Source organism: Tupaia chinensis, unplaced genomic scaffold (assembly GCF_000334495.1).
Source record: "Tupaia chinensis unplaced genomic scaffold, TupChi_1.0 Scaffold000197_1, whole genome shotgun sequence".
NCBI lineage: Eukaryota > Metazoa > Chordata > Mammalia > Scandentia > Tupaiidae > Tupaia > Tupaia belangeri.
In genome coordinates, this window is record NW_006159672.1 from 288,188 (window position 1) to 309,093 (window position 20,906).

General features: G+C 40.7%; 2 protein-coding genes across 3 annotated transcripts in view; one reads left to right on the top strand and one right to left on the bottom strand.

The window, feature by feature from the left end:
- Positions 1–20,906, top strand: part of DOCK1 (dedicator of cytokinesis 1) — a 597,377-nt gene that overhangs the window by 223,951 nt on the left and 352,520 nt on the right. The window lies entirely within an intron of this gene.
- Positions 913–20,906, bottom strand: part of INSYN2A (inhibitory synaptic factor 2A) — a 66,403-nt gene continuing 46,409 nt past the window's right edge. Inside the window, exons 3-4 of one of the 2 annotated variants that reach the window (XM_006146913.3) lie at positions 20,808–20,879; positions 914–3,427 (exon numbers count right to left, since the gene is read on the bottom strand). In XM_006146913.3, coding sequence (XP_006146975.1) covers positions 3,244–3,427; positions 20,808–20,879 — 256 coding nt within the window. In that variant the 3' untranslated portion in view covers positions 914–3,243. Of the gene's footprint in view, positions 3,428–20,807; positions 20,880–20,906 lie in introns of both variants that reach the window. The other variant, XM_006146914.3, reaches the window with a different exon arrangement.

Below are 20,906 nucleotides of genomic sequence, written 5' to 3' on the forward strand. Positions count from 1 at the left end.
TTAACTTTGACAATACTGGGTAGATTAGTCATCTTCTCTGAGGTTTTTTAAAAATTAGACCTCAGTTAGGCATGTCCTGCTGCAAACCTGCATGATACTCCATGCACTCTGTATTCCCAGAGGCCAAAGTCCATGCCAGGGTGCGTGGCTGGGCTAGCATTTCAGTGCTACCCCATCCCCAGGCCAGGCCAGTGGGTAGTGCCCAGGCCTTACTGTGCTCTTGTCTTTTGAAGACTCAGTGAAGTTCCTTTTCTCCCAACCCAGACACTATTATTTTTATTTTCATAGGTTACTTTTATTTTCCTCAAATTTGGAGGCCATGAAGTGAGTTTAATAACCACACAAAATGTTATCTTTGATTTTTTATTTAAAAATTAATAAAGAATTTAATGACAAGTATAATAATTTAATCTCTATATGTCCTGATAGATGATCTAGAGAGAAGTTGTCTCCCTGGGTCATTGAAGGATTAACTTTGACAATACTGGGTAGATTAGTCATCTTCTCTGAGGTTTTTTAAAAATTAGACCTCAGTTAGGCATGTCCTGCTGCAAACCTGCATGATACTCCATGCACTCTGTATTCCCAGAGGCCAAAGTCCATGCCAGGGTGCGTGGCTGGGCTAGCATTTCAGTGCTACCCCATCCCCAGGCCAGGCCAGTGGGTAGTGCCCAGGCCTTACTGTGCTCTTGTCTTTTGAAGACTCAGTGAAGTTCCTTTTCTCCCAACCCAGACACTATTATTTTTATTTTCATAGGTTACTTTTATTTTCCTCAAATTTGGAGGCCATGAAGTGAGTTTAATAACCACACAAAATGTTATCTTTGATTTTTTATTTAAAAATTAATAAAGAATTTAATGACAAGTATAATAATTTAATCTCTATATGTAATGCCATGTGTACATCTACATATGAGGGAACACTGTATGTTTTACCTTGGTTTTGTATCAAAGATTTTACTTAAATCTTTCTAAGAGAAGAATCACCATCTGTAGTGATGTATTACAATTAAACGATGAAATGATTTTGAAATTTTTGTTTTCTATTTTGAAGATACTCGTAAGGAGGAATTACTTTATCTTCAGAGTTTATTTTTGACTCTGGAAATTTTAACTTTTTTAGGGGATCTCGAGTGATTTGAAACCATGATTTTTTTTTTCTTTTTTGTCTACTAGGCTGTCTTCTTGTTTAAATACATTGGTAGTACTAATTAGAAAGCTGCTGATACCATTATTTCAATTCACTGAGATAGTTGAGATTCTTAAAACATAAGGAGTGATAACTTGTTGCAAACATTTTTATAACTTTAGTTAAAAACAGTATAAAAAACATGAAACACATTTTTAAATTTTTAGTCTACATGAAACAATTGCACTTCCTTCATGGTACAGGATCAACTTGCTCATCATTCTTACCCCAAAATATTTCTCAATTCTATTTACTGATATTCAGGATTTGAATCCTCATATAGTATTTCCGCAAAAAGGTGTGTGTGTTTGTGTGTGTGTGTGTGTGTGTGTGTGTGTTTAAATTAAAGTATACATCTGCAGTATTATTTGTTTAAGTAACCTCCATATACATAATATACTCTTTGCATTTTTTTAGGTCTAGATCTGATTACCAATCACTAGGTCCTTGTAGAATCAAAACACTTAGAACTAAAATAGATTTGCTCTTGAATCAGGAGGAAAATGCATGGCAAGAAGTAGCTCCAATCTGAAAAAAGCAGGTTGAGATCCTTTGACCAAGGTTAGCCACTTTGTGTTTGGCATCTAATCAATGAGGTGTGCATGTCAGCACACAAGTAGATATGAAACTGCTGGACAGAAACTTGAAGACTAGGTTTTCCTGTATGTTCACAAACTATTCAAAATTCAGGTTGTACAAAAAAAAGGCAAAATAAGATCCCTACTTCCTATTGTGAAAAGCAAAAAATTGATAGACAAAGTCATTAATAGACTAGGGGATTTTGATTTCTATAAAAAGATACTTGCAAAGGTGCAAAGAAATGAGTGAAAAAATAAAGGAACTAAGATTTACATTGCAATGAGTAATCAAGAGAGAACTCTAAGTGTTACCGTTGATAAAAAATACTTAAAAACATTTGTTTCACAGCTTTCTCCTAAGTATGTCGTTTAGTACAACTTACTAATAGGTTAAATGTAGGCGACATTAAGTTTGTCCATTGGTAGCAGCTAAACTACACACACTGTTTCTCTTTGAGATGGTCAGGTCTTCCATGGTTGTTCCAAAGCATAACGAATCGTATAAAACGTCTGGCTGCGTTTACGGTGGTGAACAATGTCTCAGAGGGTTGATCCATGAAAACACTTTCTGCGATGGCACTGATTGCCTGTGATTTATTGGTGACTGCATTATCCATTGTGTATCTCTATGTGTGTTTTCAAATTCTTGCCAGAATTTATCATTTGGCCTTTGGGTACCAAAAGATTAAAAACGAGATCTAAGAAAGCTTAGTGTCCAATAGCTCTGACCCTGTCAACTTGCAGTGATTAAAGGCATATCCTGACTTTGGGGGACTCCTGGCTGCTGGCCATTTGGAAAATGAGTAGTAAACATGTCGTAGGTCTGGAGATGAAGAGGATGCTAAATTTGAGGTGTCAACGTGACACTGAGATGTGGTCACTTGGCTTAGCGCTACAGCACATGAAGGCAAATATACATATAGTCACATTTTAGAGATTATTCATGGTCTCCGACCACTTGAAAAAATTGTGCTTTCTCCGGAATTTGATGTGCTGAAAATTGCACTCACCCCCTGCTTATTTGCAAAATGAAACGTAAAAATGAAGTCCTTTGCAAACATAAGGCTTGCTTTTTCTTCTCATTATTTAAAAAAAATAAAGGCTTGAAAATAATTATGAGTTTCGCTGTGTACAGAGTGAGAGCCTGCTGTTTTGCAGGTTGATAACGTAATACTCGCAGATCTGGGGGAGAAGGGAATAGAATTTTCACTTATCATCTGTGACTAGGTAAGTTTCATTTCAGATTTTACATCCCACATCAGTGAACTGCAAAGAATAGCAGGCAAGGTGTCACATTTAATACCTTGCTCCTATTAATTATCTGTTGGTACAAAGGCCTTTTTGGTACACAGGGCGAGAAGTGGGTGGTGCCCAAATTGGCACCACAGTTGCCTTGATCCTATTCATTTTGGAAAAGGATTGACTTAACTCCAGTGGGTTTTAAAGACGGCCTTGAGACTCCAAACACCATGAGTTTTAAAGGAACCAGAGTTTCCATCTTCCATGCTTTTTAGATTCAGTTTTGGATTTTTGCTTGGGAGTTGAGGAGTAAGTCTCCTGAGAATAAGGCGAAGGTGCAACCTGAGTTTCCTCAATAGGATGGAGTTTCCTCAGAACTGGCTGGAGTTTGTCTTCTTGCTGCTTAAAATCTAGCTCCACACTAGAAGGAAAACAGAGTGAAGAGTTTTAGTGCTTCATCTTTCCCCTATAAAGATTCCCCTCAGTGTCAGCAAAATCTGGCAACGTCCTGCCAGCATAAAGATCATTCCTATTGGGTTGTCGGAAAAGTCATGATGCATTTTTGCAAAGAAAAATATATCATGACTTTTCCGACAACCTAGTATTTTAATTATAATGTCATTTTATGGCTTAATATTAAGCCATTGTTTACACTAAGATTTATCTGTATGTTGTTATGGAATATTTGAAATGGGCTCATTTTCTTTAGAAAATACTTATTTGCTTCCATAGGCAAGTTTTATTAATATACACAGTTGGTGTCCAAGTATATGAGGTATTTGTTGAAATGAAAAATGCGAAATAAGAATAAACTCATTGCCCATAGATTGTCCACATATGTATGCTTCATAGAATAAAATCATAACCAAAGTAAGGGACTCGGGGCCATGTTAATATATATATGAGGCACATGTGAGCTCTGTTCCTGTGCAGCTTGTCACAAGATCAGAGAAATGTGTTTATCTCATCTGAAACAATCGTGAAATGAAATGACCTTGGCTTATATTCTTCTAGCAAAATCTGTCCAGCTAAAAACTGGTAAGAGCCATAGTGTCTGTCGCTGGGGAAAACTGTGTGTTTATCGAGTCAACACCCACTGAATGTTACTCAGTCGTTATCAAACACAGTTTTTCAGGAAGAAAAACAGATAGTGTTTGGTCAAAACAATACAAAATTGTAATCACAGGACAGCCGAAGCCATACTGTGCAAACACTGCCTTGTGGGAGGACATTTGCCAGTGGTGATGTACATCCTATGTTAGCAAGATGGGATTAAAGACAATTTTGAAAAATTACAGGTTATTTCTTTAAAAATTTCTCTGAAGAATGTTGTCCACTTACTAGAGTCCTCCCTTCTCTCAGTGTCTTTGAAAAGGACCATCTTTGGTCTCCTAACTCACGTTCCTGACAGGTCACCTGACATTTGGGATAGGACCCTCATGACCCGCATGTCATTTTTCTGGGGTGACCTCAGCATAAAGGAGCTTTTCCTCCCTTATCACACCCCCACCCCTCCCCAGAAACCCTACGTTTTGGGACAAAGCACTACATCACACCAGACCTCTGGAGGATTCTGCTGTGTCCTCCTTCCATGTCTGGTCTGGATGCCAGACTAAATGTCAGTAGATTTCAGTAAAAGCTCAGCGATGATGATAATGCATGAGCTCATAACATTTTATAACCAGTGGAACTGTAAACCATTTATAAACATGAAATCCTATTGATTTAGAGAACCATTAATCCTCGCCAAATTTTGACATTTTGGAAAGACAAAACAGCAAAGCTGTATTAGCTAGAGTTTTAAAAACAAGTTCAAGACCTATCTAATGGACCATTTCACATTTTAAATCCACTGTTTCATTTTTCTTATTGTCAAAGGATATTATATTACTCAAAAAAAAATTCAACAAATTGTCAGAGAAGTTTATGGCTAGTTACTTCCTGCTCCCAAAACAAGAGTTAATCTTTTCTCCATTTCAGAGGACCTTTCTGAGTTATTCTGAAGTTTATAGGAAGCAGAATACAACCTAATGACCTCAAGTTTTTGGTAATCCAAAATATGTGGTAATGCAGGAACAGTCCCTCAAAGACTAGTGGTGAAAAGTACCAGTCAGAGGATGTGCTGCAGTTAGGAAATTTGAGCTTTCGTTTTGTGATGCCCAGCAGTAGAAAGAGCACAGGATTTCTGCTCTGCCTTATTGTCTGTTGTGGGTGGTGGGGTGAGGGACTCAGGTCCTTTATCCTCTTTAACCTTCAGACTTTGCTTTTAGGGACAATCATAATTCCCACCTGACTGTCTCACTCAACTGTGATAAGGATCTTTCCCCCTATCTCAAAAAAAGGTCTATGAAAGAGTATCCTAAACTATAAGGTACAATTTCTTTTTTCTTTTCTTTTCTCTTTTGTTTTTTTCTTTTCTTCCTTCTAGGAAGAAGGAAAGAAGAGAGAAGACAAATGACAGATATTTTTGACAGGGTTTCATGATGTCATGGTTTTTCTGCCCTAGCTTCCCAGTTAGCTAGGGCCATGCACATCTGTCCCCCACTAGGCTCATTTAGGTTGGACCAGGAACTAAAACTAGGCCTCACTGACCACATAGGAACACCTCCTGCTTGTGCCACTGTGGCTGAATTAACAATTGAAATGTTATTTTTATCTTTTACTTATTATCTGTTGATTACTAATTTTATAATGTGAATAAGAGTTAACTAACAACAATATCTATTAGCGAATTCTTCAATTTGGACATTTAACAAGGAAAATGAGGTCCTAAGAAGGATCTAGAGTCTATGAGCATGTGATACGCTGAGTACAGAAGATTAGTTTTACCAAAGTGCCTGGCTAATCTTGAAAGCATGCTTTCCATATCATAACCATTTCAACAGTCTCAGCTGTGTTTTGAGTTATTAACAGAGGGTGAGGGCTAGCATTCCCTAGGCTAACGGTGCAATTCTGGGTACCTGTAATTGTTGAATTCCCATTAAACAACGACATTGGAAGGCCTGTTATTAACCAATTTATCACACCGTGGAACCATGTAATCACAGAATAATCTAATCTGAGTTCTTGTTAACAAAATGACTCAACTTGATCTGTGGAGTGGATCCTGGTTCGCACTCTCCTTACACTGCACTGGGAATCTGCAGCAGGAGCAGCTTTTTTTTTTTTTTTTTGGAGAGTTTTTTGCTATAGGGCACATGCGCTCGCCAGACAGAGAGAGACAGAGAGACAGAAAGAGAGAAATCATCCCCCAGCGGGGATGGCCATGCCGCAATCCCTTCTCCTCCATTCTCCTCTCGGGATCTTGGGCACGCACGCACATGCGCCCAGCGTGAGTTTTGAGCCACCGGGTCTGGGACTCGAACTGCGGTCAACTACATGGGAGTCCAGCAACACAGCCATTACACTAACTGCTGGTCCCCAGAGTGGCTTTTTTAGCAGAGGGCAGGTGTGACCTGTGAGTGCCTGGTGGTAATGGGGATCAGTCTTTGCCTCTCCCTTCTGGAATGTGCAAATTGCAGTGCATCTACTTGTGAGATGTATGTGCACCAACCAGCCAAACTTGCAGGGGTGTGCAATGCTGTTGTGTGGAGATAATGTGCATCATTCTGAACAATGCTTTCTGTGGGGAATTCTTCTCTTTGGGGAAGGAAACCCCACGTCACTTGAGTTGAGTCAGAAGTAGACAGCTGGCTGCAAAGGGCAGTATCAGAAGGTTAATAGACTTGCCAGCTCTGGCTGACATAGAACAGAAATCCCTTTAGGCTTAATAGCCAAATGGCCAGGAGAAAGTAACACCTGCTACCTGGGTCAGAGAAGAGGTCTCGGACAGAAGCTGCTGATAGACATTCTAGGGCACTGTGACTCCTCAGGACACAGTCCTCCATCCTTGTTTAAGGTAGTGGGTTTTTCAGATAGTTCTCAAGTGGGGATTGCCTGGTAGAGGGAGATGACCCTCACTTTAGGTATCTGAGTGACAGCCCCTTCCTTCTGCCTGGCAGATATGTGGTGTAGGTGGTGGTTACCGCTGCTGATGCCACACTTTTTTCCTTTTCTACCTTCTTCTTGGTTGTTACTTTCCCCCAACATGAAATACCTTTCCCAGCACATAGTGTGGCTGGCCATACCCTGTCCCACTGTACCTCAGCTACACATAACCTCTTTGCTGACCACCTTCTGATCCATCAACATCTCTGTTTCCTCTGTACTATGCATGAATGCTTATTTTATTTGTTTACATATTATTTTGACTCCATCTTCCCAAATGTAGGTGCTCTGTCCAGGGAAGAACATTACCCTGCCACTGTCTCCAGCACCTGGGCAAGGCCATGTCATGGCAGCTGCCTAAATGATAACTCCAGAATTCAGGAATGAGTACAGAGCCTTATGAGGCATGTTCTACTCAGCGTTAGTCCCAGTTGCTCTGGGCTGCTTTATTTTGGTGAGTAATATTGACATCTCCTCTCACAGTAAGTCCCCCTCCTGCCAACAGCAAATATGGCTGCTCTTGGAGGCAGTGTTGTTGGACCTGCTCAAGGTGGGGTCTGCAGCCTACCTCCATTCTACTAGGACTTAATCAAATATGTGTAAACATAATTTATTTTTTTTAAAGAGGTTTTTGTTATAGGGTGCGTGCACTCAACAGAGAGACAGACAGAAAGTGAGAAATCACCCCCCTACCTCCCCAGGAGGATGGCCATGCTGCAATCCCTTCTTCTGTGTTCTCCTCTCAGGATTTTGGGCATGCACACACACGCATCCAGTGTGAGACTGAAGCCACTGGGTCTGGGACTCGAACCGTGTTGACCATGTGGGAGTCCAGCAACGTAACCATTTTACCATCTTCTGGTCCCAAAGATTTGGAAACATATTTTGCCAAACACAAACCAGGATCTTTTTGGAGCCTAGTTCACGTGTCCCGATACCCTACTTCCCTATTCTAGGAGTCCGCAGTAAGACCTCAGTAGAGGTGTGCAGGGTGTTTTTGTGAAGTGACCAGCTGCTCCCATGGCTCTGCTAAGTGCTCTGTTATTATATTCCCCTTTCATTCTTCCTGTGGACCACCGGGGTCCTAGTCCGCTCTTTTCCTCAGGACTGTTGCTTCTAAGTGCCATCAAAGACAACTCACCTTCCCTGTGTTGTTTGTATGTGCCTTCTCAGGGAGGTACTAGCACAAAAGCTTATCCTGGAGCCACACAGGCATGCGGGAAGTCTGGGCTCCAGCCCTTGTCATCTAGGACTGAGCTGGGCTTTACACAGATGGCTCCCGGAGAACTCCTGTGTCCTACTACCAGCAGCAAAGCAGCTGGTGGTGTCGGGCATCTCCTGCCAGCTAAAGCAGTGTTTGCAAGGCATGGGCAAGGGAACATGCACACCATGGTACATGCTCATTCCTGTGGACCCGGGGAGAAGCAGCCTGGGAAAGTCCTGACTCTTGAGTTCCAAAACCTGAGTTTGAAGAGGTGGGAGCCAGGCCAGACTTACCTGTGCAAGGTGTTCTTTCCTTTAATGCTTGAGTCATTACCAGCTGCTGAATGTGCTGAGTGGGACAGAAAAATCCCTGGACTGCTGGGAAGTTTGTATGATAGAAAGCCTTGGGAACTATTGTTATTTTTCGTTGCAGCCTTTCTTTCCCTGCCTGTGATCTCATTCTCCCATCAGATAACCAAACCATCCAACAAAACACCATGTTAAGAATCCAAATGAAGGGAAATTGCGCCCCCACGCATGCCATTGTGAAGCCACTGGCACCACTATCTGTGTGATTAAAGCAACAGGGGTAGGTTTCATTTCTTCAGTTAGACTTTTTCCTCTTAAAAGTTTTAAGTATGGAGATTTTCTTACAAAATGATTATTCTGTACCTTCCAAAAGAGGCAAAAATCTGCACTAAGTCTCAGGCTGCTCTGTCAGCCTGCACCCGAGCTTTATTTTCTTCCTGGAGACTGTGCTAGACTTTGTAGTAACACTTCTCCCTACCACGCCATGTGATTTTTGCAGTGCGGCATCCTTCTGGCTTCCCCAGTTTATACTCTGTTTGTCTAATGCTCCTATAAATACTCAGGCCCTGCCACAGTTTCCTTAGCAAGCTGTCACCAACTTGTCCTCAAGTTAATTTAAGAGAAATGCATTTTAAAAAGTTTCTTTCTGTCGTTCTCAGTGTTTAGCAGTTAAGAGTTAAAAAGCAGGCAAATATGCCTTCCAAGCACTTGCTTGTTTTCCAGAGTGGCAGAAAACCTGAAATTTTTGATGTTTCTAGCTTCGACAACACTGCGTGGCTCAGTGGACTGCAGATCAGAGGCCTCTGTTTTTAATTCTCTTTGAATTGGATCGTAGAGTCCCCTGGTGCCAACTGTGGCTCTGCACTGACTCACGCTGTGCCACTGTGGATAAATCACCTCACCTTGGGGACCTGTACTTTCTCGGCTGTGAAATGATGGTGAGATGTGCTCCCATCCCACGGGGGGCCCCAAGGAACAACCAGCCATGCAGTGAAACACAGTGAAGGCCAGGAGGACCCTGCATCCGGGTGTGGGATAGCTCTTATTGTGCGGCTTTGGGTAGGACAAATAATGTCCCCAAAGCATAATACTTTATTTCAAGTGAAGTTGGCTACAATCTGGCCAGCTTTGAGTTGGTATTAGAGGATGAAAACTGAAAGTTTGGGTCCAAATTCCAGCCTGCCTTTCTCCATTGCATGTTAGGTGAATTCTGGCAAGTTTCTTTTTTTTTCCCAGACCTCATTTATGTATGTCACCCTCACCACCCTTCCAGGCAGTAGAAGAACCAGGATCCAAAATACTCTCTTCTGAACAATCTCCATGTGAATATCTGAAGGGTGCGATAAAGCTGACAGGTCTAAAGCCAAATCTTCCCCTTAGCCTGCTCCTTTGGCCTCTTTAAGGTGGAGGGGACTGCCAGCCAGCCAAGCTGTAGACCCTGCATCAAGCTCGGTTCATCTCCTCCTGCCTCTCCACCTGCTTGTCTTCAGCAAAGTCTCTAGTGCCCTTCCTCTTCCGCCACGTTTGCTACCCTTACTAGAACTCCAGCCATTTTCTTTGGCTGTGGATCCAGCTGAATCGATTGGGAAAGTCGTGATGTATGTTTGCATAGACAAAACATAGAAAAATACATGACTTTTTCGATGACCTAATAGTTCTTTCTCTTTTTATTCTCTCCTATTTTCCATGTACTAGAGTCACCTGAGGAAATCTGGCAAAGTCCTTCCCAAATTCCTGTTTAGCCTTCAAAACTGAGGTCACATCCATCCCCCCTGGGGGGTGATTTCTCGCTTTCTGTCTCTATGTCTCTCTCTGTCTGTCTGGCGAGCGCACGCGCCCTACAGTGAAAATCTCTCAAAAAAAAAAATTAAAAAAAAAAAAACTGAGGTCACATGTGCCTCTTTGTTCCATGAATGTTTTAGAATAATCAGGTCTGCCCGGCATCTGGTCATGCACAAACACCTTTGGCACGAATTGCTCTGGAAGGCTTTTCTCCATTTTTTGACTAGACCATGTCTCATGTTGGATTGTAACTATTTTTCCTCTTGTCTGCAAACTCATTGAGGTACAGACTACATTTAATTCCTCTTTTGTCTGCAGGGCAGTTAGCACAGTGATGGGCTCACAACGTGCTCTCTTTATTTACCGAATTGAAATAAACTGATGAACTGAGCCAAATCCCCTCACTTCTAATCTCAGCAGAATGTTGCTCTCTTATTTTCTGTTTTACATTGAAAGTTTATTTTATGTGTAAAATTCTATTTATTCTATCTATAAAATTTATTATATGTTGGGCCAGCCCCACAGTACAGTGGTTAAATGCTATACAAGAGGAACTGGATCCCACCTTGCTGACTGCAGTTCAAATCCTGGCCTTGTAGCATGAAAAACATACTAGTATGTGTGCATGCATGCCCAAAATCCTCATGGGAAGGAAGAATGGAGGGTAAAAGGATTGCATTGTGACCAGCCCACCCCCCCTTTTTTTTTTTGGAGACGTTTTTGCTATAGGGCGCATGCGCTCGCCAGACAGAGACAGAGAGATAGAAAGTGAGAAATTACCCCCAGGGGGATGGCCACGCCACAATCCCTTCTCCTCCACTCTCCCCTCGGGATCTTGGGCACGCATGCACACGCGCCCAGCGTGAGTTTAAGCCACCGAGTCTGGGACTCGAACCGCGGTCGACTACGTGGGAGTCCAGTGACATAGCCATTACCCTAACTGCTGTTCCCAGGCCCCTGTTTGAAAGGTGCCTGCTTGCTTGCTTGCTCTCTCTCTGAGTCGCTCTCTCTCTCTCTGGCAACACACAAACCTTCTGATCAAATAATAAATAGGAAGTATATATGTGCAAATATTATATGCACATACTATATATTCATACTATGTGTCAATCCCATCCCAATAGTTCAGAATATTAGTGGCTGGTAATTACTAGCGTTTTAACACTAAAACATAAAAATCATTCCCATTATAACTTGGTATCCTTCCTTTACTTCACACAGTAGGGCCTAAACAATAAGTGTAGACTCAGTATAAGGTTTAAAACACTAGAAATAGATGGCTAATAAGTAATATTAATATGTGAATTATAAGATCTATCCCCATTTCCGACTACACTATGACAAGGAAATTATGAGTATAGTTAAAGAACAAAGCATTTGCCAGATTTCTTAGCTATAAATTATACTATGAAGTATCCAAAATTGTAGTTAAACAGTGACCTTTCTGAATGCATTCTGGATATTTTCCCAGACCATATTGGAAATCTTGCTTGACTAACACTCTATTCTCGATGTCCTTATCTACAATGGTCTCTGGAGTGTAGACACTGGTCTGGTGCCCAGTCCTCATCTCAGGACAGATGCACAGACATCAGAGAATCACACAATCTGTGCTCCCATTAAATTGTGCCAGAGAGAGGCCGAGGCCAAATCAAGTCATATCATATAATCTTTGTCTATAATAATTTCTCCAGTAGGAAGGAGACCAGATGAGTAACAAGACTGTCATGTATATTAAGTATATCTTAAGCCACCCTCCTAGTGAGCCACAAAGAGTATACATTATAATTAGAAGAGATCAATCATTTATGAAATGTAGCCTGCCAATCCATTGTCTCTGGACTCAATGAAGAGTGTGCCGTTTTCTATTTTTGCACAGAAACAGCATTGTAACTGCAGTGAACAGGAGAAAAGACAGAACTGTTCTGTCCAAAATTGGTTGTAGTGAGTCCCTCAGGTACCAGAGACAGACTGCCAGGTCAGGTGGCTTGAGCACGGTTGGCCATGATTTCAGCCATCACCTCACCTGCCCTTCTCATTTTGAAGATGGACATTCTTCTGTTCCGAGAGGCAGGTGATTCCCTGGGGTACATTACTGGAGCTAAGGGCACAAAGTTGCCCTGCCTCCCTGAGTCCCCAGCGGGCGTGGCAAAGAACTCCCTGATAAAGAGCAATGCTAGTTCTTATCACACCTGGAAACCATTAACTTCTGAGTGTCATCAGTGACTGGTCTCCCCATGTACTGCCAGGATGTCATCTCTATGAGAGGAGTTCTTTCAAGATAACTGTAGGAAGAATGCCGAATGGACCCTGTAACCCCTGTAGTCTCTATAAAATTTCACACAACCTAATTTCAAGCATTGTTGCAAGGAGTAAATACTGCATTTAGCCCCTAGGAAAAAAATCTCTATATTCATCTAAAAATGAATTGCATTTATTTGGTCATGAAACTGACAATGTAAGTCCCTTATGCTATTTCAGACATCCGAAAATGCCTCCTTGACTTTTACCTTTAGGCATAACCAAAGGTGAGGGCTGTTGATGTAATTAGCCTTTCTCTCCTGAATAAATTTTAACTAATTGCTCTACAAATATGTTGAGATGAGTAATCAGTTTTCAGTTTTACAGCTGTAATCAGTTTTATATCATCTACATATGAGAAGTACAGTGTTACTAAAGATTACTAGAAATAACAAACTTAAACCCTTTTATATTCAGGGAAAAGAAATAATATATTTTTTGAATTCTAATAGAATAGAATCTTGTATTATTAGCTTTGGGAATTTACAAGGAGAATTTTGAGGTTTGTCAAAAACAATCTTTTTGTCCTGACTTTTAATTTTCTTTATTAAAAATCACATTTCCTTACATTCCAATAACATTGTATAAGGTATTCTCCAGGGATTCCTTCCTGTCATCTTCCTCCTACCTCCTCACTAGCTGTAAATACAAAGAACAGAGCACTATTAAACAAAAGACCAATTTCCCCCACATCAGTTCATGTTGTTAAAGAACTTAATATGCACAAGTGGTGGTAATTGAAGCAAGACTGGAAAGGGCACTTCTAAGAGATAATCACTGAATGACAAAGGCTGAAAGACTGCACTCCTAGTGGGCTCTGGACAGGCTAGAATTGGCACCATTTCTGCATACAAATGCAGTTACTGCTCTTGACAATAAGACTTCATTAGTCATGAGACTTTGGTTCTGCCTGCTGTCTTGATCCTGCACCATCCTGACCAGCTCCCTTTCTGCAGCACACTGGAGTCAGTGAAGTATCAATGCACATTTTTATCTGAAAGTCTTTGCAACCTTGAATGCTGTGCTCTTACTGGTGATGCAATAAATTACCAAGAATGATTTGAGAAAATGCAACCCATCACTTCTGTAAATTTCTCATTCAGTCTCACAATATTAGGGTATTTTCCTCATCTTTTCTGAAATCCTCTAGTCATTTTGGGAAGGAACTTGCATAATTTAGGAGCTTCCTACTTGAGAAGCAGTCAGAGATTGCAGTGTACTGGAATGATCCCCAGCTGCTGTAAAGATGAGTGCTCACTGGCAGTGAGGTATCCCCTCTTATCCTTAGGGATACCCTGGCTATTTTCTCCTCCTAGTCCTGCCAGTCATTCTTAATTTTCTGGCTTGGAAGGCTCTAGAGAATATATCCTAAATTCTCCCTAAGGTGGCATCCCTCTGCAATCATCATGTCTTCTGAGTCTGCTGTCCTCAGACAGAGCATCCCACTTCCTTTGTCTCCTCTGAATCTGCCTTTCCTGGACTCCGTGCCCCTCCCCTCTTTTTAAAAAATTTTATTTTTATTCTTATTATTTTCAAGTTTTTACACACACACACACACACACACACACAGAGAGAGAGAGAGAGAGAGAGAGAGAGAGACAAAGCAACCAGGTTCAGGACTTGCTGTCCTCAGACAGAGCATCCCACTTCCTTTGTCTCCTCTGAATCTGCCTTTCCTGGACTCCGTGCCCCTCCCCTCTTTTTAAAAAATTTTATTTTTATTCTTATTATTTTCAAGTTTTTACACACACACACACACACACACACACACGGAGAGACAGAGAGAAAGAGAAAGTGAGAAAGCAAGCAACCAGGTTCAGGACTCAAAATGTTGTCAGCCACGTGTGCCTACAGAATCTTAACCACTATGACACCTGCTGGCCCACCTCCTGTCCCTTTTATAATAGCTCTACTGTCACCCTCACCACAGGGTCTTAAATTACGGGGTACACCTGGAGTTATCTTCAGTCAGATTTAGATTCTTCCTAATCTCCCAGTGTCTGGTGCAGGGCCTGTCACCTAGGAGTACCCTGAAAAATGTATACATTCAATAAATGTACACGAGAGGTCTTCAAAATGTTCATGGAAAATGTGTATTGTGGAAATACTATAAATGAATTTCAAACTTTGCATCAAAATAAACTTTTACATTCCATTTTCCATGAATTTTATGAACTCTTCATATGCGCCAACTGAAGAGTTCAAGTGTTCTCTCAAAATGGTTATCTGAAATTCTGCCTATGTTTGACCATCATGGATCATATCATATGATTTGAAAGTATTACACAGACAACATGAGCTCCTTCCATTTATGGTATTGTAAACCAGCTGACAGCCAGACCCATGGCATTCTCATCTATTCAGACTCCATGCGCACTTACTGATCCACTGCATAACTATTTAGTGTTGGGCCAACAGGTAGCATGGTGGCAGCTGTATCCCACGTGACCGACTGTGTGGTTTGAATCCCGGACTTGGTGACTTGAGAAACGTGACAGGCATGTGGGCATGTGGGACCAAAGTTTCAAAAGGAGAATGAAGGAGAAGAGATTGTGGCATGACCATTCCTCATAGAGGGTGTGGAAGGTGCTTTCTCACCTGCATTCCCCAGTAAGCACATGAGTCCTCAAGCAAAAAAAGAAAAAAAAAAATATTGGAGTCACTTGAGGCTAGTTGCATAATGAGTGGCCTTGATGATATAGAAATGAGGCCTCTAGGAAGATGCGATCGCTCAGGTGTTCTAACTAACAATAGAATTCTAATAGTGTACGAGAAGATTTGAAATCCTGGTGAAGATATTGTTTAATCTGAGTAAGCATTATTATCATCTTTTAACTTTTGCTTCCATCTCCCAGAAGCCTTTGAATTGAGGTTACCACAGGTTATTTTCATTAAAATATCCATATTAAAATACAGGCAATTTTGTTGCAGTATTATTTTTGAATTAACTATTTCAGTAAAGGAGGGAAACGATAGATTTGCCAATGGTATGTTTCATTGTTCGTTCCTCAAAAAAATCTGTACCAAAGGTGAATCATCAGTGTGACTCATCAGATTAGCCTGACAAAAGACTTTCGAAGATAGGCTGGATACAAAAGATCTTAACTGCTTATGAGCAAAGATGATATTAGTAATTTATCCTTAAAACATTTTCTGAAATAATTAGAGCATATTTTGACAGAAAATATGGATGATAAGCCAGGAAAGTTTTACTAAAGACAACTGAAACTTGAATCTCTTTTAATCTTTCATGCAGAGATGGTCTTTAATTAGAATATCACAATTGGCCCAGATCACAATCAGAAGAATGCCATCTTAGAGAAAAGTATAATTATGTCAACTGTCTCAAAATGTCCAGTTACCATGAACATCACTTTTTGGTACTTGGGTTTCAGTGGAGTAGGGAGAAAGGGAAGCAATTCTATGCCAAACAAATGTTGTTTGGTTCTACATAAATTGATTGCCAATACTGAACGGACATTTTTCTTTTGAGCAATGTCCACACTATTACCTCCTTTACCCACCCTCTCTGTTGAAGCTTATCCATAGATCTGTTCCTTTCATAATTGTAAATAACCAGTTTGTGGGATTTAAGAGCTGGAAGGGACCTTCCTGATCCCTTAGTGCAATCACAGAGGATTGAGGCTCAAGGGATGCATGCCTAAGAAGAAGCTCACCCCTAACTTCTGGGGTGCCCAGTGTTTAAGCAGCAGGCTCAAGCTGGCTGATTTTTTGCAACCTTTTGCTTATGGTCCTGGCAGCTTTTATTCTTGAAATTGCTTCAAGACCTTTTATCCTTTTGATGTTTTGTTCAAGTCCTGTATATTTCCTTGGCAGAATTATTTTTTACAGAGACATATGAACCACCACCCATGGCAAAGGCACACATTTATTACAGGACTATGTTTATAAAACCACAGGCAGCCAGGTCTTGAACATGGTAACCCCTCCTTCTCCTCCCCTGCCTTTTTCACTTGCTTGGGTCAGACATTGCTGGAAACACAGTGGATAGTTATGCTGCTTGAAGGTGGTAATTGGATTTCCAGTGAAAAGCAGTGTTTAAATGCAGACATAGGCGGAGTCAAACTCATTGACCTCCAGGGCTCTCGGCCTTCCAGCAAGCAGGTATGACAAATGGAGACATGTGGACGCTGGCAGCTATGATGGCCTCAGCCTTGTGTTCTCCAGCCTCTGTGGCAACCATCCATGTGGCATTTTAAGAATTCTTTACACTGAATCTCTGTTAACCTACTTAGTCCCAAGGTACTTCAGGTATCCAAAAGGGAGGATAGGGAATGTTGTGGAGATGATGGTGCCAAGATTCACAGAAATGTTCCTGAACTCTAGGATCCAGGCCCTTGTATCCAAGACCCAACAATAAAGATTCTAACCTTGATCTCAACTCTCATCTTGTGCTGGGATTGTCTCTCTACAGAATCATATGCAGGGACTGAAGGACTTATATGCAACTTTTCACAGTGAGGATAGGAAATGGACTTAAATCAGTAAAGTCTTTGAAATTGGGAAACTCCTTCTGTTCTCTTTTGGTCTATACCTCTCAGATGCTATAGTCTCCTATGTGTATGGCTACAGGGTCATCTAAACAGGTGATTCTTCCTGCCCAAGGACTTACTGGACTCGGAACCCTTTTCTACCAAAGACACTTCTATTCTTAAAGAAGCATTTGACATTTGAAGACTGAATCAGAGGGGTTTACCAAGAGCTGATAAATCATGAAAGCTAGCTCAATTCCCCCTTATTTCCACCCTGCACTTTCTTTTTGGTAAATGGGAAGCCTTAGAGAAATTTCTGTCCTATTATATCAGTACTTCTTAGCCATCAAGGCAGAATCAGACCTGAATCTTCTAAGAGCAAGTTCAGTTTCCAGTTCCTCTAGTTCATTAGTCTTTGATATTCAGGCAGCATTACAGAAGCCCCTTTGCTGATGTGGTCAATAACCACCACTGCCCTTTCCTTCCATGACAAAGTTGACACCAACACAAGGTACTCCCTGACCAATAAGCTTCTCTCTCATTGACCTAGACCTCTGTTCTTATTAACTGAGCTGCTTGCTTACCAGGATGACGTGTTTATACCTGGACTTTTTATGCTTCTTCATTATTGAAATGATTTACTTATTGAATCTTCCACAGGCCAGGGAGGCAAGAGAAAATTATTTTTGTGATTAGATTCCTTAGAAAGGGAAGAGTACAAAATATTGGGTGGGGAAAAAGCAGGAGTAAATCAAGTATGTAGCCAGAAGGATTCTGAAATCAGATCCCTTTATGATTCTTAAAGAATGGAAAACTGGTATGTTCCATGGAAGATAACGCAACTCTAGCAAGGATGCCTGTATTTGAAGAAAACAGAGACCTCACCTCAAAAGACTGACATAACTTTATATAAATTCAAGATTTCAATTTTTGTGATTCAAATTAAAATAATGTGTTTAAACTAGGTAATGCCAGAAGTGAGTTTTCACTACGCCTTATCACTTATTTCTACAGACTTTAGAAAACTTTTGTCCAACATCAATAGCCACTATAAGAGTAATTGTTTAACTATTTCCAATATAAAGTGGTGGAAAATTTGAGAAGCAGAATTTGCTAAGCTGTATCTGTTTAATGTGGTAGTAACAGTGAAATCTTTTATCTGAATACTAGTTGGAAGACTCAGTGAAATAAAGGCTTTGGGGAGCGGGCATCCAGCTGAAATGTTACTCTACACAGTGTTCCCTGGGACTGCCTGATAAGCCTTACAGAATAATTTCTGTTGGTAGCAGAAGTTTGGGAGTGGTGGGGATTTTTTTTCTTGTTGCTACTCTGAAAGGATGTGATTTTAAATGCTTTCATGAAAAAGAAACCTAAAACTTGACTTTTCCTGTAGTACCATCTCTTATAGGGTGCTCTGCACATTTATAGGGCTGACAGTAGGGTTTGGAGGACTGTAGACAGCCTCATCTCTTTCAGTTTCTGAGATGTATACCACCGGATCAATAGTCTGTGCAATCATTTGTGTCTTCAGTGAAAAGATCTCTGTGAGTAGATGTACATTTTTCCATCTCATACAAGATAACCAAAATGACCATAATGCCTCAATCCCAGTGCCTGCTGAGTCTTCTTAAATTTTACCAAATTCCTGTGGTGCTTAGATACTCAATGTTCTTTTGGAAAGTGGACTAGTGGGTGATGTATTGGGGTTCCCACCGAATGCTGGTTGGACCAGTTCAAGATAGTAATCACTCCTGAAAGTAACCATTTCTGAAAAGAGAAATTTCTGTCCTTCACAGACTTGTAAAATCACTTTAAATATCACTATTCCTGAATGTTAGTTTTGTATTTAGAGCTAAATTTATTTAAATTATTTCAGTTCTGTTGAACAGTGTCCTAATAAATTCTTTTTTTCAATCATCCACAAAATGTTAAATAAGTTTAAGCTGAACAAGCTCATTTTCTGAACCTTCTCTGGAAATCTTTGCTGCACTGAAAGACTGAATGTGCTTTAGTTCCCAAAGTAACAAAAGCTAAACTCTGGGGACACATTGGATGATCTGTCTACATTCTTCATTTATTTTCCTAATTTACTGATGTTAGTGAAGGGCTAGTTTATGTTATAGTTACATCCTTTCACTGTTGATTCAAAATTCTTTTCTACAATATGAATATTGTGAAAAGGTTTTCACTAACCATACTTTTCTGAAAAGTTTCTCCAGCTTGTAATGTGGAGCAGTATTTGAAGAAAAAAAAATTGCTGGACACTAGATGTTAACATCCTCATTGGCAGTACTTAGCATGCTGGGCCAGGTCTGCTATAGAGGTCCTGGCTCCCTGCCTACTGCCAGGAGGTCTTAGAAATTGTACTTGCCTTTTATAAAACTTCAATGTGGGGCTGGTTCCAACAAGGTAGGCTTTTTCAACTCTAGCACTTGACATTTTAGACCGGTAACTCTTTGCTGTGGAGACTGTCCTATGCAGCATAGACTGCCAGTGGCATCCCTGTCTTCTATCTGGTAGATTCCAATAGCTCATCCCCACGTGTGACAACTGAAAATGTCTCCCTCCAGACTTTGTCAAATGTCCCTTGGAAGCAAAATTACCCTTACTGAAAACATTTGCAGTAAAAAAATGTGCTAATATGATGTCTGATGTTCATCCCTGCCTTATGATTTCTTCTGCCTGCTCCCAGGCAAGGTCTCCAGATGACCCAGCTCTGCTTTTAAAGAACCTGAGCCTGGCTGGGATGCTATGATGGATCTGGAGACATGCATACCCTTATCCATGCTTTCTCTTGGGAGAGGAACCTGCTGGGTCCAAGGTTGTGCAACTTCAAGCTTTTTTGCTTTCCCCATGTTAGTCTTGTCAGTGAAGAGGATGGTAACTTTGAAAGTCTTTAGGGAATGTAGGAGGGAGGTGGTGTGTACACATTTTTGGATACGTAATTATTCAGTTATCTTTTTTTTTGATAACTTGGCTTATCACTAATCACTAATCACTCTTTAGTCTTACTTTTTAAACACAAGCCATATCGTAACATCTCTCACTGCCTTCATATTTTGTTTGTGAAAATTACGTTTCCAAAATAAAAAGAAGATAATCCCCCTGATGGTTTTGACTGTGTCTGAATCCAAAAGATTGCTGAAAGCTGATAACTTCTGCCTTTCGTAAGTTTCTGTTGTACTGTTGATGTCAGTAATATAAATAAAGTATAAAAAAACCAAAGAACAGCTGTAGAGGCTCTAGAGAGGGGATTCTGCACCTAGGGATATGAGTGCCACAATCTCTATGAGTTTTCAGGAAATAAATTGCACATTTGGTGTGAGCAGCTCGGGTTCTTCCCTGATATTCCTAGCACATACAGTGAGGTTTCAAGCCTTTGATCTATACCATCTGAAGGGCTTATATTTTATAGCCTTTCCAGAACACACAGCACAGTGCTCATGGCTATCGATTCCAAGGGAGCAAGCCATCAAACTTATACCAATTCTTGAAACCACTAGGATGCATTTGCAAGATAAATGGGTTCAAGCTCTCCCTCATCCCATAATTATATACCTGGGGTAGAGTATTTCAAGATAGCTTAGAATTATGGTCAGGTGAGGCCCTCTACTTTTTGTCTGATAGAATCATCCCAGCATGGCCCCAGATGTTGTTTTGCATTTGTGGGTAAACATCATTTGTCACTCATAATAAAAAAGTGGGAAGAGGAGAACGTTAACATACCTATAGATAATGCATGCACTGTTCCTGCATGTATCACAATTAGCTGTGTCTTGCCCCGTCCGATATGAAAGCCTACAAGATAAGAACAGGAGAGCATTA